The sequence below is a fragment of the Lepus europaeus genome, chromosome 15 (assembly GCF_033115175.1).
Source record: "Lepus europaeus isolate LE1 chromosome 15, mLepTim1.pri, whole genome shotgun sequence".
In the NCBI taxonomy this organism is placed as follows: Eukaryota; Metazoa; Chordata; class Mammalia; order Lagomorpha; family Leporidae; genus Lepus; species Lepus europaeus.
The window spans coordinates 57324490-57342901 of record NC_084841.1 but is presented as its reverse complement, the minus strand read 5'-3'; the positions used below and the strand labels follow the sequence as shown (position 1 = coordinate 57342901).

The 18412-nt window shown below is 41.1% G+C and overlaps 1 protein-coding gene across 2 annotated transcripts in view; it reads right to left on the bottom strand.

Annotated features, from left to right (window-relative positions):
• Positions 1-18412, bottom strand: part of BDP1 (B double prime 1, subunit of RNA polymerase III transcription initiation factor IIIB) — a 106313-nt gene that overhangs the window by 37817 nt on the left and 50084 nt on the right. For both annotated transcript variants that reach the window (XM_062212217.1, XM_062212218.1), the window contains exons 17-24: positions 15720-16749; positions 13967-14160; positions 13290-13512; positions 11650-11831; positions 10729-10936; positions 9048-9190; positions 1902-2103; positions 1462-1652 (exon numbers count right to left, since the gene is read on the bottom strand). In XM_062212217.1, coding sequence (XP_062068201.1) covers positions 1462-1652; positions 1902-2103; positions 9048-9190; positions 10729-10936; positions 11650-11831; positions 13290-13512; positions 13967-14160; positions 15720-16749 — 2373 coding nt within the window. The remainder of the gene's footprint in view (positions 1-1461; positions 1653-1901; positions 2104-9047; positions 9191-10728; positions 10937-11649; positions 11832-13289; positions 13513-13966; positions 14161-15719; positions 16750-18412) is intronic.

Below are 18412 nucleotides of genomic sequence, written 5' to 3'. Positions count from 1 at the left end.
ATTTACTTTGTTTATTTAAAAGAGAGAGAGAGAGAATGAGATCTCCCATCTGCTGATTTGCTCCCAAATGTTCACAATAGCCAGGTCTGAGCCAATCTGAAGCCAGGAGCCTAGAACTCAATCCAGGTCTTCCTATTGGGTGAGAGGGACCCAACTGTTTGAGCCATCACCAGCTACCTCCCAGGGTGCACATTAACAGGCAGCTGGAATGGAGAGCAGAGCCAGGACTTGGTACCAGGCACTACAATATGGGATGCAGGCATCCCAAGTGGTGATTTAACTGCTACACCAAACACCTGCCTCAAAAATAATTTTAATGTAAACCAAACTGATAAAGTGAAATTCCAGTTGCAGCCATTAAAATGAAAACATCTAGCACCCATTCTTTTAAAAGCTTATGCTGTGAGATAGTAAAAGAATTAATTAAAAATTAGTACTTCACTCAGAGTTAATGCTTAGTAGCCAGGTTATAAATTTTTCACAGTGAATTTCTAATTCTGGGCCATGTCTTTTTCCATGATATGGAAGTGGAGATGAAATAAACACAAGATTGAAAATTGTTAGAAGAAAAAAGGATGGGGCCGGTGCTGTGGCGTAGCAGGTAAAGCCACCACCTGCAGTGCTGAAATCCCATATGGGCACCAGTTCGAGTCCTGGCTGCTCCACTTCTGATACAGTTCTCTGCCATGGCCTGGGAAAAGAGTACAAGATGGCCCAAGTCCTTGGGCCCCTGCACCCGCAAGGGAGACCCAGAAGAGCTCTTGGCTCCTGGCTTCAGATCGGCGCAGCTCCAGCCATTGCAGCCACCTGGGGAGTGAACCAATGAATGGAAGACCTCTTTCTCTGCCTCTGCCTCTCAGTAACTCTGCCTTTCAAGTAAGCAAATAAAATCTTAAAAAAAAAAAAAAAAAGAAAGAAAAGAAAGAAGAAGAAGAAGAAAAAGGGATGAAAAACATGAAACCCATAAATACAGAATATGGGATCAAAAAGTGATAGTGGTTTTACTGAAGAAACAAATTAGATTTAAAAGACAAAAAGGTATGAGGCAGAAAATCCATCAGAGCAATGAATGCTGTTTTGGAGAATTTAGGTTCCTTCCCACTTTATTTGAAAACTATGGAAGAAGGATACCCTTCATTTATGTCTGTAACCCCATGTGAATTAGCACTCTAATTACTTTGGTAATATGAGTGCACACTCCTTTGGTCAGGTTCTGTTCGTGCCTAATAGAGCCAAAACAAACTGTAAATCTAGGAAAGAAAACTCCTCTTAGGAACAAAGAAAGCAGACTGTAGTAAACAAGTATGAGAAGTGGGAGAGAAATAGGCTAGTAATAGAATCCACCCCACTTCTGTTAACAAAATATCTTTCTGCTCTATCACTAGGTTACAGTGAGACATTTATAAAGAAAAAGTGACTTTTATTTCCTAGATCAAAAGCATTTGTTAAATGAAACATTACCTTGGTTTACTGATACACTGATTCTCAACAATGGGAGACTGAGATTTATCGCCTACAGTTTCCTCTTCGACATTTCCTGATGGTCCAACTTCTTCTAACTGAGCATCTTTTTCAGCCAAACCAGACTCTTCAGCACCTACACCATCTTTTCTTGGTGAAACCTCCAGAGACGTCAGAAATTCAGCTTTTTCCTCAAATTTAAGAAGAAATAACTAACATTACTATGGAAACAATCTCTGTGTAAATGTGGTGTGGTGGTTTGACCTAAAACACTAAGCTTTAACACAAACACACACAAATGATGAATTTCTTAATTCTTATAGTACTATAAAATCATTCCCTTTTCATGAAAAGTACGAAGTCAAAACTGTATTTTACTAACACTTTCCTTCATGATGCTTCATGATCACTGACAAACAACAATTTTTTTTCAAGCTTACTTTTAGAAGGAGCTGAGTGTCAGAATCTCCAGGCTGCAGTATATTATCTTCTGGTTTGCTTGCCTCGCTCTGATCTGCTGTGCCTTTTTCTATATCTGGTTCCTCTTTCTTACCATGTGCTGTTCCCAAATTTGGCTTCGCCTTTTGGAATTTCCCTGTTATCAATTGTGCAGGACTAGGAACATATGGCTTATTTTCATGTCTAGAATGAAGTACAAATCATGTTGAAGAACAAAAATCAAAATTCCTTGTTGATGTAACAGCTGTTAAATCAAATAGTTCTGGATACAAACCAATTCTATGTTCAAATGACTATATATAAATTGGCTATAAAATCAAGCAAATAAAATGAAGCCACATAGTGCTGATATGAAAGGACGAATATAAAAGCTTTTATAGCTTCCATTTTCTACAGAGTCTAGGGGAAAATGATAAAATAATATTAACTTTTTTTTTACTTTCAGTCACTGATTCGGTGTGTAGTTTCATGCTACTTTAAGTAATTTTCAGAAAAATAGCTAGACATCTTCAAAATGCTAGTAGCTAAAGATGTATTTCATAGCAGCACTTTAAACAAATGCCTTTAATTGGGCTGCAAAACATGAATTCCCGGTCGTCACAACCTGTCCTGGGTCTGCAGCAGCCTTTAGACAAACCCATTCTCCCACCACACACCTGAAAACTCAAAGAACGGATTTACAGACAGCCAATGCCATAAGGTTTTCAATTCTGCATCTGCCAAATCAGACGAACACAATGTTCTTTTTTTTTTTTTCCTCTTTTTTTTTTTTTTTTATTTTTGACAGGCAGAGTGGACAGTGAGAGAGAGAGAGAGACAGAGAGAAAGGTCTTCCTTTGCCGTTGGTTCACCCTCTAATGGCCGCCGAGGTAGCGCGCTGTGGCCGGCGCACCGCGCTGATCCGATGGCAGGAGCCAGGTGCTTCTCCTGGTCTCCCATGGGGTGCAGGGCCCAAGGACTTGGGCCATCCTCCACTGCACTCCCTGGCCACAGCAGAGAGCTGGCCTGGAAGAGGGGCAACTGGGACAGGATCGGTGCCCCGACCGGGACTAGAACCCGGTGTGCCGGCGCCGCAAGGCGGAGGATTAGCCTGTTGAGCCACGGCGCCGGCCGAACACAATGTTCTAACATCTAATAGAGTAGCCACACCTTCCAAGGAAACCCATCTTAAGGTATCCTGGAAAACATTTTAATAACTGGCAAGGAGCTGAACTAGGACATTTAAAAACCAATATAAGCTCGAATATTTCTAAGAAAGAACTGGATTTATAAGTATCTATCATGAGTTAGCTGAAAAATCTGTATTAAAAATTAACCTTATATAATGTTTTAAAATAAACTACCTAAAAGAGAAAAGCAGTTGGCAGTGAAATACCAAGGATATTCACAGGAATTTCTAACAAGCTTGCAATGTTGGCTAACACATTTCAGCATAGGTTAATGTATTTGAGAAACAAATTTAACTTAATGACAAGCTGTTTACAATCAAGTGTGATTCTGCAAAAGTATTTAAGAATAAAATATACACATAAGCCCAATGTGCAACTGAGGTCAAAGAGGACAACAAAATGCCAGGACATAAGAATAAGTTAATTTTGGGTCGGCGCTGGGATGAAGCGGGTAAAGCCGCTGCCTAGAGTGCCGGCATCCCATATGGGCGCCGGTTCAAGACCCAGCTGTTCCACTTCCATCAAGCTCTCTGCTTATGGCCTGGGAAAGCAGTAAAAGATGGCCCAAGTCCTTGGGCCCCTGCATCCGCATGGGAGACCCGGAAGAAACTCCTGGCTCCTGGCTTCGGATAGGCGCAGCTCCAGCCATTGTGGCCAATTGAGAAGTGAACCAGCGGATGGAAGACCTCTCCCTCTCTCTCTCTCTCTCTCTCTGCCTCTCCCTCTCTTTCTGTGTAACTCTGACTTTCAAATAAATAAATAAATCTTTAAAAAAATAAACTAATTTTAAAAGCATACAAAGATTGATACTCTCAGTCGTGGTACAGCTGACAGCAGGAATAAACTTGATGAAAAATGGTTAAAAAGCAGGGTAGGGATTGATTTCCACACAGGAAATTTTTTTTTTTTTTTTTTTTTTTTGACAGGCAGAGTGGACAGTGAGAGAGAGAGACAGAGAGAAAGGTCTTCCTTTTTGCCGTTGATTCACCCTCCAATGGCCATCGCGGCCGGCGCACCGCGCTGATCTGAAGCCAGGAGCCAGGTGCTTCTCCTGGTCTCCCATGGGGTGCAGTGCCCAAGCACATGGGCTATCCTCCACTGCCTTCCCGGGCCATAGCAGAGAGCTGGCCTGGAAGAGGGGCAACCGGGATAGAATCCGGCACCCTGACCGGGACTAGAACCCAGTGTGCCGGCGCCGCAAGGCGGAGGATTAACCTATTGAGCCGCACTGCCGGCCTACACAGGAAATTTAAAAGTTAAATCTTTCTTATTAAGAAATACAAAGGCTGAGCATAAAACAAAAGCTTCTTCTAGGAAACACTGCCTGTGTAACTCAGGAATTTCCTAGTTTGAAAGTCATCAATCCTGAAAATTGAAGTTTAATAACTAAACTGCCAATGTAACTTTAAGAAATCATTTTCTTGGCCAGCGCCATGGCTCAACAGGCTAATCCTCCGCCTGCAGCACCGGCACACCGGGTTCTAGTCCCGGTCGGGGCACCAGATTCTGTCCCGGTTGCCCCTCTTCCAGGCCAGCTCTCTGCTATGGCCCGGGAAGGCAGTGGAGGATGGCCCAAGTGCTTGGGCCCTACACCTGCATGGGAGACCAGGAGAAGCACCTGGCTCCTGGCTTTGGATCAGCGCAGTGCGCCGGCCGCAGCAGCCATTGGAGGGTGAACCAACGGCAAAAAGGAAGACCTTTCTCTCTGTCTCTCTCTCTCACTGTCCACTCTGTCAAAAAAAAAAGAAAATAATTTTCTCAAAATCTTCTAGGTCCATTGAGCTGAATATAAATTAAATCACTAGGAGAGGCTGGTGCCACAGCTCACTAGGCTAATCCTCCACCTGCGGCACCAGCACCCCAGGTTCTAGTCCCAGTCGGGGCATCGGATTCTGTCCCAGTTGCTCCTCTTCCAGTCCAGCTCTCTGCTGTGGCCTGGGAAAGCAGTGGAGGATGCCCCAAGTCCTTGGGCCCCTGCACCCATGTGGGAGACCTGGAAGAAGCTCCTGACTCCTGGCTTTGGATTGGCCCAGCTCTGGCCATTGCAGCCATTTGGGGAGTGAAGCAGTGGATGGAAGACTTTCTCTCTCTGCCTCTCTGTAACTCTTTCAAATAAATAAATAAATCTTCCAAAAAAAAAAAAAAAATGACCTGTCATATCAAGTGACAGGCTGATCTAATAAAACTCTTCACAACGGCTCTATAGAATCCATCCTCTCCACCTCTCACACATCTACTCCTCTTCCTCTGTTTACTCTGGTTCCACCCTGGCCTCTTTACTGCTCCTCGATCATGCCAGGCACACTCTGGCCTTGCTGTTTTTGAATTGCTGTTCCTTCTCCCCAGACATCCCCTTGACCTGCTCCTTCATTTCTTTTAGGTTTTCTCTCTAGTGGCACCCTTTCAATAAAGCATTCTCTGGGCACTGCTAATTAAAAATTGAACCAATCATGACACTCCCTCCCCCCTCAAGTCTGCTTAATTTTTCTCTACTAGTTTATTTCTTTTCTATTCAACTTATTTTTCATTTATATTCTGTTCTCCAAATTACAATATAATCCTCACAATGGCAAGATGTTTTGCCTTGTTCAGTCTTAAAATATCAACAGCACCTAAAACAACAGACACAAAGGACACTATGAATAAATCAATGTATAAGACTCTAGAGTGGGAGACAGGATGGTTGCGGGTGGAAGGGAGGTTATGGAGGCGGGGGAAGCTGCTATAATCCAAAAGGTGTACTTTCAAAATTTATATTTATTAAATAAAAGTTTAAAAACAAAGACTATTTAGTGGCAAAATTGGCCTGAGTTTGAGTCCCAGTTCCGCTTCCAATTCAAGCTTCCTGATAATACACACTCTGAGAGGCAGCAGGTGATGGTTCAAATAGCTGGGTTCCTGCCACCCATGTGAGAGACCCAGACTGAGTTCCTGGCTCCTGGTTTTGACCTGGCCCAGCCCTGGCTGTTGTGGACATTTAGGGGGTGAACCAGCAGATGGCAGCTCTCTCTCCGTGTCTCTCTCACTGCCTTTAAAATAATTTTTTAATAGAATTGTAAATAAAGTGATGAGTGAATGAAGAAAGTTCTTTCCTTGGCCGGCGCCGCGGCTCAACAGGCTAATCCTCCGCCTTGCAGCGCCGGCACCCCGGGTTCTAGTCCCGGTCGGGGCACCGATCCTGTCCCGGTTGCCCCTCTTCCAGGCCAGCTCTCTGCTGGTGGCCAGGGAGTGCAGTGGAGGATGGCCCAAGTCCTTGGGCCCTGCACCCCATGGGAGACCAGGGGGAAGCACCTGGCTCCTGCCATCGGAACAGCGCGGTGCGCCGGCCGCAGCGCGCTACCGCGGCAGCCATTGGAGGGTGAACCAACGGCAAAAGGAAGACCTTTCTCTCTGTCTCTCTCTCTCTCTCACTGTCCACTCTGCCTGTCAAAAAAAAAACAAATACAAAAAGAAAGTTCTTTCCAGTGGCAAAAATCTGTAATTCTCTAAGACCAAAAAGGCAAGAGACTATGCATAGAAGCCCAGGGAGCAGGTATTTGGCTGGCATTTTACACACTGGTTAAGAAGCCTGTGTCTCACATCACAGAGCCTGGGATCAATTCCAAGTTGCAGATCATGGCAGACCTCAGGAGATGGCTCAAGTAGTTGGGGGTCCTTGCCACCCGCATGAGAGACATGAATATAGTTCCCAGCTCCTAACTTCAGCCCAGCCCATGCTGGCCACAGCAGGCAGGTAGTGAACCAGAGGAAAAGCTCTCTCAATCCATCTGTCTCTGCCTCGCAAATAAAGAAAAAATAAAATGTTTTTTTGAAGATGTTAATAGCCTTGTTCTTTTTTTAAAACAGATTCAAAACAAAATTTTTTATTCATTTCTCATTTTATTTGAAAGGCAGAGAGACAAAAGAGATGGGCAGAGACAGATGCAAAGAGAGAGCGAGCTCTTCCAACTGCTCACTTCCCAAATGCCCTCAACAGCTAAGCTGGGCCAGACCAAAGCCAGGAGCCCAGAACTCAGAGCCAGAACTCAGGAGCCCAGTCTCCCGTGTGGGTGACAGGGACCCAACCATCTAAGCAATCACGTGCTCTCTCCCACAGCGTATGTTAGCAGGAAACAGAGCCAGGACTCAAACTCAAGCACTCTAACACAGGAAGTAGAGATCCTAACCAGTGTCTTAATCACTGTGTCACAAATCTAACTCACAGGTTCATCTTTAATTTGGGGGAAAATGTTCCGTAGAAACACTGTCACACACAACTACTACATATGATCAAACTAGTCCAATACCGTATTTGTAATAATTATAATCATAATACAAGCATTTTTGTAAAAAACAATTCTAAACATCATTTAAACATTCAGCTTTTAAAAATGAGTGGTTCAGTAAAGAAACATGAAATTAATATAAAGTAAAAACTGGTGTTAATCCTAAAATTAAAACCATATGAAAAGGCTTTTCAAGAGAAAGCAAAAAAGGAAATGCAAAAAACCCATAGTAGGGGCAGGAGTTTGGTCTAGTGGTTCAGACGCCTGGTTAGGATACGTATATCCCAAAGCGCTGAGTTCAGGTCCCAGCTTCATTCTCAATTCTAGCTTCCCACCAATGCATAGCCTTGGAGATGGCAGATGATGGCCTCAAGTACTTGTGTCCCTGCCACCCACGTGGGATACCTGGGTTGAGTTCCATGCTTTGGCCCAGCTTAGTGCTGACCGCTATAAGCATTTAGGGAATGAACAAAGAGATGGGAGCACTCTCTCTGCCTCTCTAAATAAATAAATAAAAAATTAAAAGTTCACATAAGAGGCCGGCGCTGTGGCTTAACAGGCTAATCCTCCGCCTTGCAGCGCCAGCACACCGGGTTCTAGTCCCGGTCAGGGCACCGATCCTGTCCCGGTTGCCCCTCTTCCAGGCCAGCTCTCTGCTGTAGCCAGGGAGTGCAGTGGAGGATGGCCCAAGTTCTTGGGCCCTGCACCCCATGGGAGACCAGGAGAAGCACCTGGCTCCTGCCATCGGAACAGCGCGGTGCGCCGGACGCAGCACGCCTACCGCAGCAGCCATTGGAGGGTGAACCAACGGCAAAAAGGAAGACCTTTCTCTCTGTCTCTCTCTCATTGTCCACTCTGCCTGTCAAAAAAAAAAAAAAAAAAAAAAAAAAAAAAAAAGTTCACATAAGAAAGCTGTCTAAATGAAAGCAAACTGTTTAAAGACATATAAAAGAAGACCACGTTTTCAGATAAATTCTATGGCTTCACCTAGGTAGAGAAGGTGAAGAATACAAATAACATGTCTTCTGCACTTCCCCAAAAAACCAAGGCCTTTCTACATAACTAGAGGGAGATGTAATATTCAAAGTAAATTCACAGGTGAAGATATCCTGGAGGAAAATTAATAAATACTTCATTAAAACATGTCCCAGTGACAAAGATAATATAGTAAATTACAGAAAGAAGAGGTGATTTCACTACAGAAACTGACACATTCTGCTTTAATACCAGTAATATGCAAGCAGACTGCAAGTAACAAATAACAAGAAAATTTCATCTCTCAACTAGTGCATCTTATTTACAAGACACTGTTCTTACCATCTGGCTCTGATGTAGTTACCTCTGAATACAGTGCAGTAAGGGGTTCCCAGCACTACCTATTTATGAATTTTATTCAGTACATTATACATTTCTATAGGAGATATAAAGAGTTTAAGAATCTTTGTCTACTATAAAAGTTAAACCTTAACACCAAAAATGAGAATTTTCTGCCAAACTTTGCAGAGAAAGTAAAAATTAAGAAAATAGCCATGCAATTCTTACAATATGTGAAGAGCAAATTTAAAAGTTTAATAATTATCAATTTATCCTTTCATAACATTTCAAGATATGAAGTTATATAAAATCAATTATGCAAAATTTCAACCTTTATCTTTGAAAAGTTTTGTGCTTTTCTCAATAATAGCAAACTCACCTCATCTTTTCATCTAAAACATTTATTTTGTTAACATCAACGTTTTCTACAAGAACCACATCATGACTTTGAGTTTCATGAATTCTGCATTCTGAAACTTTGGAGGACACAACTTCGATTTCAGTTCCAATTTGTGAATTTTGCTAGAAAGACAAAACTATATTAGTTTAAGTCTTTTTTTTTTTTTTTTTTTTTTTTTAAAGAAAGGCAGTGTGAGAGTGACAGCAAGAACAACAGCGAGAGATCTTCCATCTGCTGCTTTATTCCCCAATTCCTATAATAGCCAAGGCCAGGCCAGGCCGAAATCAGAAGCCTGGGACTTCATCAAGTCTCCTATGTGGTGGTAGGGGCCCAGGTACTTGAGCCATCATCTGCTGCCTCCCAGGACGCATTAGCAGGAAGCTGGATCAGAAGCAGAGTAGCCAGGACTCAAACGGGCCCTCCCAAGCGGGAGTGTAAATCAATGCATGACAAGCCCACCCCAGTTTTAACAGCAGAATATATACTTCCCAAAATTCTTTAATCACTAAGAAAGACATTTAATTTTTTAAATTAAGAACCAAACTGGGTATTCAATGCTCACATTCTGCTGCCAAAACAAGATTACCTACTTGCATGAGAAAGTTGCAGAGTACTGCAGTAATATGTTTATATAGTGCTTTAAAAGCTACAAGTCATCCATTGCAAAATAAAAAATTTAAACAGTTTATTGCTTTTTGTTTTTTTTTAAAAAAACCTTTTGGATCAAATACATATTATAATCACTTTAAATCTAGATTTTGCTGATAGAGAAAAGCACAGAAAAACAAAAACTAGCTGAAATGGATATTTAAAAAGTCATTTTTTAGAGAGGCAGAGAAGAGAGAGGGAGGGAGAGGACAGAGTGTGTGTCGGGGGAGAGAAAGCAAGAGAGAGAGGGCTCCCCATTCACTGGTTTACCCCTTCAAATGCCTGCTGGAGCCAGGCTGGGGCTGGGATGGGCAAGGCTGAAGCCAAGGGCCAGAACTGACTTCAGGCCTCCAATATGGGTAGGAGCCCGATTACTCAAGTAATCACCACTGCCTCCATTAACAGGAAAGCTGTGTAATCAGGAGTAAGAGCTGGGAAACAAACCCAGACACTTCAATATGGAACGTAAGTGTGTTAATCACTAAGATAGATGCCTGCCTCTGAAATAGACACGTTTAAGCTCTACACAACTTGGACTACTACGAAAAAAATTCATCACTAAGAAACTGATTACACTGTCATTCAAAGTAGCATGTTACACAGCAAAAATTATGTACCTCTAGATTTCTTAACACCAAACACCATTTAACATAGTATTAAATGAATGACAGAAAGTTATACAGTAACACAGACACAATTGTCTTATTTAACTCCACATAAGTGTACACATGTGTGTGCAGACACAGATCCAGTAAGATACGTCAGAAGATTTTCAGTGCTTATCTCAGGGTGAGTAGATTTGAGGAGTGTTTAATTATATTATTTTGTACTGATTGAACATTTCATAATGAATAACTTCAATAGTTAAGAAAACAAAATCTATTTGCACTTAAAAGCCAGAACAGTAAATCTGAAACAAAACTGGATGTATTATATATTCACTGAGTAGAATACGAGTCAGATGACTTTAAGTCAAGGATGAGCTATCACTTGAGATTTCAATACAACTCACCACAGTAAAGGATTTCTCATTAGCTTCATCATTTTGTAGTACTGCTCTTTCTTCCTGAATTACACTTTTGGCTTCGCTTTTTTCTATTTTTCTTTGTCCAGCCTTTCTTAAATTTGGTCTAGGTCTCTGAAGTCGGCCCCTTATTGGTTGAACAGTTTGGATAATACTTTCCTTCATTTCTTGTTGAAAGACATTTTTATTCTGAGTTCTAGAAAAGTAGAGAGAGAGGATGCTTAATGATTAAAAAGTTGAGGACTGGATTGAAATATAAAATGTAAATTTCCCCTAATAAACTTTCCATAAATATATCTTATTTTATAAAAATTAATTATTTCAATTATCAAGAGGTAATAGCATATTTTATATACCTAAAGTAGACTAATTTATAGGGACAGAAAGTAGAATGTTGGGTGCCAGCGACTGAAAGAAGTAAGGAATGCAGAGTTCACACTGAATGGATATAGAATTTTAGTTTGCAAAGATAAAAAAGTTCCAGAGATAGATGGTGGTAATAACTAAACAACATCTCTCTGTCTCTCTCTCTCACTATCCACTCTGCCTGTCCAAAAAAAAAAAAAAAAAAAAACTAAACAACAATGAAGATGATATGTAATGCCTCTGGACTATATACTTCAAAATTATTAAAACAGCATATAAATATGTTATTAATTTTTTATCAATTTTTAAAAGAAATATAGACCTTAAATATATATATTTTATGAATGAATTGCTCTGTGTAAGATCTAACACAACTCATAATGAAATAAGGCGGCAAGCATTAAAAATTTTAGAACACAATTTGATTTTCTATGTCTGACACACCAATAAAAATAAAGCAAGTGTTATTTATATTCACATTTTAAATATATTAGTATGTTTTAATAATATGAGAAAGATTTTCAAAGAAACAGCACAGCTTACCCACTGGAAAGAGCCACGTCATTTTCTTGGGTTTCTGCTGACTGAGACTTCTCTTCAGGTTCACAAGAACCTGAAGGTAACAGGTCCTTTTCAGTTTGTGCACACGGCAGCATCACAGTGTCCTCCTTTTCTTTTTCATCTGATTCCTCTTTTCCTCTTGATGGCATGAGGGAAGCCACAGCCTAGAATGCAGGAGAAAAAAATTCATCCACGGTTGGTGAAAGAATAAGGAAATAAAAACTTTCATCTACTATTAGTAGAATAAATTGATCTAGTCTTTGTAGAGGGCAACAGGACAGTATCTACCAAAATTTTAAAATCCCAGCATTTCCATGTCTATAAATTTGTTTCACAAAATACTCAAACAGGGGTAGGAGTTGTGGACAACAGGTTAAGCTGCTACTCTGGATGTGTGCATCCCATACGGCAGGAGTGTTCAGTTCCAGCCCAGGATACTCTGTGCTCTGAGACAGCTTCCTGCTCATGCCTCTGGAAGACAGAGAATGATAGTCCAAGTATGTGGGTCCCTGCCACCCATGTGGGAGACCCCAGTAGAGTTTCTGGCTCCCCGCTTCAGCTTGGCCCAGCCCCAGCTGTTGTAGGTATTTGGGAAGTGAACCAGCAGATGGAAAACCTCTCTCTTCCTGTTATTCTGCCTTTCAAATAAATATATAAATAAAATCTTTATTTATAAAAACTCTCAAACAAGTAATTAGAAATGTAAATACAATTGTGACAATTTAAAACACCCAAGAGAAAACAAAGAAATCAAAAATGAAAAACTAGAAAGAAAATCTATCAATAGAGGATTAAATAAATAAACCTTAATTCTTTACAATGCAATAGTACACAGTCATTTAAAAAAAGATCAATTTCTTTGTAACAATCTAAAGAGATGTTCACAATTTTGTTTTAAGGGAAAAAGCAGAAAGCCAAGAATAATGTCAGTTTTGTAAAATAAGAGAAATATTTGTATGTTTTATTATTTTATAAATAACTATCTGGAAAAGTACGGGTAGATATATTCAAATTGCTATATGATTACCCTGGGAGGATGGGCTGAAACATTATAAAGAACTCTCATTTTTTGGAATATATGTGTTTTACAAAATTGACATTTTTGTAATCAGAAAAATAATAAAAAGTAACATCTTTTACAAATATAAAATTAGGAGAAAAAGTGAAAATGTTGATGCATAGTAAAAAACAGCCATTTTAAGAAATAAAACAAGAATTTTAATTCTAAAAAGTACTTTTTAGGTATAAAACACTCAATTTATGAATAGTAACATTTCATCTCTGGATCACACAAACTTAATCTGCTATGGACCAAGTTAATGAAGAATATACCTACTTTAACTCATATAAAACTTTTCATTTTGCCTCTACAATAGCTATGGTCACACAAGCCAAGATTTAAGCCAAGTATAGCTTAGACCTTCCCGCAACACATCTGTCTGTGATCAGACATTCGAGACTCTCACACAAACTCTGAGGAACAAGGAGGCACAATATGCCCAGGAATAACCACCACACCAGATAAAAAATTATTTGATGAAATTTAACCCGGGGCTTTTTTTGTTGACCACAGTAACGAGTCACACACGCACACGCACACGCTCCATTTAAATACTACTCACCTGTTGGCAAGGGAGAGTATTAGCTTGTTCACTGCCCTGCTGTACTACAACAGTCTCCATTTTATCAGCTTCTGATTTCTTTCCAGGTGCACATTTCCCTGCTTCTATAGTCTCTCTCTTTAAAGCTGCTCTTGCTAAATTTGGTTTCGGTCTTTTAAATCGACTTCTCACAAAAGGTGCAGGTTTAACTTCTAGTGGCTTCTGTTCTTGAGGAAGAGATAGGCTTTTGGAACAAGGATTACCAAACATTAGAATGAACTGAAGAGGCAGTGGGAGCAGAGTCTTTGACAACCTTAGAGATTTGCAGTAAACAATAAATTCTAATTTTTAAAAGAAAAGTAAACAGAACTATTTGGTATATTTTGAAAAACATGAGTTACAATCCAGGTATAAGCCTCGGAATTACATCGTTTTTGCCCAAAGAAGATACTGGTCTGTCAAACCTGTATTGACTTAGGAGTAAGTACTATCTACAGTTTCATATGTACTGGTAACTCTTACAATGCACTGCCAGATTGGTCCCACTTCTCTCTCCCAAGATTTCTAAAACTATCTGAAAATCACTGACACTCTCGTATATGTGTTCTGCTTTGAAGCCACACTTAGTTTCACATCACCACAAACGCAAGTATAACCTCACACGCTCTTTAGAAGCACGCAGATGTGCACACCTGTACCTTAAATTGGTATCTGACAAACACTCTGCAGCATCTGGCAGCTGCATCCTCTGGTCTTCTTTTTCACTGACTTCAGCAGCGGTCTGTGAAGAGGCCTGCAAGTCATTTAAGGGACTCGATTCTTCTTTCTCAGAGTGCCTGTTTTCTTCCAAAGGTGCCGTACACAGCACTGACAGGGTTTCATTGCTGGTGTTCTAGAGGAATAGTCACAGGAAATCATAAATCAGCACACACATATATATAATTTTTTAAGCATTCCATACATTTCAGACAAAAGATTACTATTCTAAACACTTTTCCTTTAAAGTTTTCAGAGCTTGTTTTTTCACATTTTAATAAAAATAAAATTTAACTTACAAACGTTCAATCTAGAATTCAAGGGGCCGGCGCTGTGGCACAGTGGGTTAACGCCCTAGCCTGAAGTGCCGTCATCCCATAAGGGCGCTACTTCGAGACCGCCACAGCTTCGGCAGTTGTGGCCAAATGTGGAGTGAACCATCGAATGGAAGACCTGTCTCTCTCGCTCTCTCTCTCTCTCTCTCTGTGTAACTCTTTCAAATAAATAAACAAATCTTTAAAAAAAAAATCTAGAATTCAAGAAACTCTTCCTTTAAAATTATATATTATGAATTTTCCAAAGCATAATTTTCTTATCTAAGAAAAAAATGGGAGTCCACTGCTGTGGCACAGCAAGTTAAACAGCTGCCTGCAGTGCTGGTATCCCCTATGGGTACCAGTTCAAGTCCCAGCTGTGGCAAGGCCCAGCTCCAGCCATTGCAGTCACTGGGGGAGTAAACAGTGGATGGAAGATCTCTCTCTCTCTCTCTCTAATTCCATTAAAAGAAATAAATAAATCTTTAAAAAAAAAAAAAAACACCACTTGGAATGCTCACATCCCATACTGGAGTGCCTGGTGCCTGGGTTCAAGTCCTGGCTCTGCTTCCAATTCCAGGTTCCTGCTAATGCACATTGGAAGGCAGCAGGTGATGGCTCAAGTAGTTGGGTCCCTGCCCTGCCACCCATGTGGGAGAGGTGGATTGAGTTCCCGGCTCCTGGCTTTAGCTCGGCCCAGCCTTAGCTATGGCAGGCATTTCCAGTAGATGGAAGATCTTGTTCGGTCTCTATTTGTGTACGTCTCTCTCTGCCTTTCAATTAAACAAAAATAAACAAATAAATGTTTTAAAAGAATAATCACTGGGGCCAGCGCTGTGAGGTAGCAGGTAGCAGGTAAAGCCACCGCCTGCAGTGTCGCCATCCCATATGCCAGTTCAAGTTCCGGCTGCTCCACTTCTGATCCAGCTCTCTGCTATGGCCTGGGAAAGCAGTAGAAGATGGCCCTGCACCTGCATGGGAGACCCAGAAGAAGCTCCTGGCTCCTGGCTTCGGATTGGCGCAGCTTCAGCTGTTGTGGCCATCTGGGGAGTGAATTAGCAGATGGAAGCCCGCCCTCTCTCTCTCTCTCTCTCTCTCTGCCTCTCCTCCTCTCTCTGTGTAACTCTGCCTTTCAAATAAATAAATATATCTTTAAAAAAATAATCATCACTTTTTCATAACTAAAATTTTTTTAAGTTTAAAAAAATTATACAGTTTCTTCAAGGTCCTCAGATACAAATTTAGGGCTAGGAAAAAAACTAATTTTTAGAGAGTATAAGCCTTGCTAAACTTACAGGCAATAATTACAGAATTACTTTTGGAAAGTTTTCTCTGAGAAACTATTCAAAACTGTTTTACTAAAGGGCAGGAAAATACATACTTTTATATCCGGTGGAGGCACAGTGCTGCTGCAGTCACCACTACTGCTCTGCATTACATCTGTCTCAGTCTGTCTGCATGTCTCCTCTGGCTTACTTTCCCTTGGAGAAATATCTACTTTTCCAGTTTTTTCCAAATCTGCCCCCGATTCCTCAATAACGATGCTTTCAGATCCGCTCTCCTTCAAGGAAATTCCTTCTACAGTTTCTGCCAGATTCTCCTCTGCTTCCTCAGTGGCAGCTGTTTCTCTTGGTACTTCTTCCAACAGGGAAATGTCTTTTTTTTCAGTTTCTTTCACATTATCCTCCCTCTCTTCTGTGGCACTGATCTCCACAGGTACATTTTCCCTTTGAGAAACTTCTTCAATTCCTTTCAGCTCTGTTTCCACATTACATATAGTTCTGACCTGTTCTGAGGCCGTCACCCGTGAAGATATTTCTCTTTTTTCAGTTCCTTCCAAAACGTCCTCCCTCTCTTCAATGACATCAACCATCTCTGGTATCATCTCCCTTGGGGGCATTTCTCTCTCAATTTCTTTCAAACCTGCCTCCGTTTCACCTGCAAACTTGATCTCCTCTGGGATGCTCCCCAGTGGGGGTACCTCTCTTCTTTCGGTTTCTTCCAACACTGTGTCTATTTGCTTGGTGGCATCATTCACCTCTGACACCCCCTCCATCAGGGAATCTTCTCTTCCAGCTACTTTGGAATATGTTTCCATTTCTACAGTGACATTACCCGTTTCTGATACCTTCTCCCTGGGAGAGATGTTTCTTCCAGTTTCTTTTGAATCTGACTCCAGTTCTGTGGTAGTAGTGGTCTCCACTGGTACATTCTCCCTTGGCAGCGTGTCTAGACTTATAGTTTCTCCCAAAGCTGCTGTCAATTCTCTAGAGACAAGAATTTCCTCAGGTACCTCTTCCTTTGAGCAAATTTCTCTCCTTCCAGTTCCTCTTCCTATATTTGGCTTTGGTTTCTGAAATCTAGTCCTTGGAATTTGTTTGCGTATATTGGCTTTATTACTCTCTTGAATGCTATTTGAAAAGAAGACATATAAATTTTAAAGCAAACTGTCAGTTGAAGAGAGGATGATAAGAGAAATCACTATGAAAATATTAGAAACACTGAAGTTTAAAAAAAATAAGGAAATCTCATGAATCACTGAGTAAAATTTTTAAATTAAAGGAGAGAAAATGTCAGTTCTTTAAAATTATAGTAAAAGTTTAAGACAAATATACTTACTTCTATACAAATATAGCAATAACTATTAGTAAGGTCAATCAGAGTGGCAGTTAATTGGCCCTGAATAGTCCTCTTCCAACTGTCATTCACACCATCGTACACAAATATTGACTGGAGAAGACTCTCCAGTAATCTGCATTACAGCTAGAGCAAGCTGCATCACCTATTTCTATAAATTGTACCTATTTTATATATATATGTGTGTGTGTGTGTGTATATATATATGTATGTATATGTTTATATGTATATACATATGTATATATAATTTATTTACTTATTTGAAAGGCAGAATTATAGAAAGAGGAGAAGCAGAGAAAGAGAGAGATCTTCTACCTGCTGGTTAACTCCCCAAACGACTGCAACAGCTAAGCCAGGCCCAAGCCAAGAGGGGAACTCCATGAGGGTCTCCTACATGGGTGGCAGGGATCTAAGAACTTGAGCCATCTTCTGTCGCATTCCCAGGGGCAATAGAAGAGAGCTGGATGGGCAGAGGAACAGCCAGGATTCCAACTGGCATTCATATGGGATGCCTTAACCTACTGCACCAGTGCTTACAAGGAACGGCTTAACCTGCTGCACCACAACATTGGACCCCGTACCACCTATTATCTTTCATCCAGACATGCTTTGCCATCACAGGCTTAATCATCTCAAACAGCTAGATGGAAGTATAACTTGAATAAGATAAAGTCTAATAACCAAAAGTAACTCTGCTCTCCATACTTTTTTTTTTAAAAAGATTTATTGACTTTATTTGAAAGGCAGCATTACTGAGAGGCAGAGGCAGAGAGAGAGAAGTCTTCCATCTGATGGTTCACTCCCCAGATGGCCACAATGGCCAGAACTGCACTGATCTGAAGCCAGGAGCCAGGAGCTCCCTCCAGGTCTCCCATGCGGGTACAGGGGCCCAAGGACTTGGGCCATCTTCTACTGATTTCCCAGGCCATAGCAGAGAGCTGGATCAGAAGTGGAGCAGCCAGGACTCGAACCAGCACCCATATGGGATGCTGGCACTGCAGGTGGAAGCTTTACCTGCCACGCCACAGCGCCAGCCCCTCTCTATACTTTTTCAAACAAAATTAGAGGTATTTGGTGCAGCAGTTAAACCCTCCTGGGTTTGAGGCCCAGCACTACTTCAGATTCTAGCTTCCTGCTAATGGGTACTCTGGAAGGTAGCAGATGATGGTTCAAGTAGCTGGGCACCTGAAATCCACATGAGAGACAAGGATTCAGTTCCAGGATCCCAGTTTCTGCCTGGCCCAGTCCTGGCTGTTGCAGGAACTTGGGGAATGAACCAGAGAATGGGAGCTGTTCTGTCTGTATCTTTCTCTTTCAAAGAAACAAAAGTACAAGGAAATTATTTATTTATTTATTTATTTATTTTGGACAGGCAGAGTGGACAGTGAGAGAGAGAGACAGAGAGAAAGGTCTTCCTTTTTGCCGTCGGTTCACCCT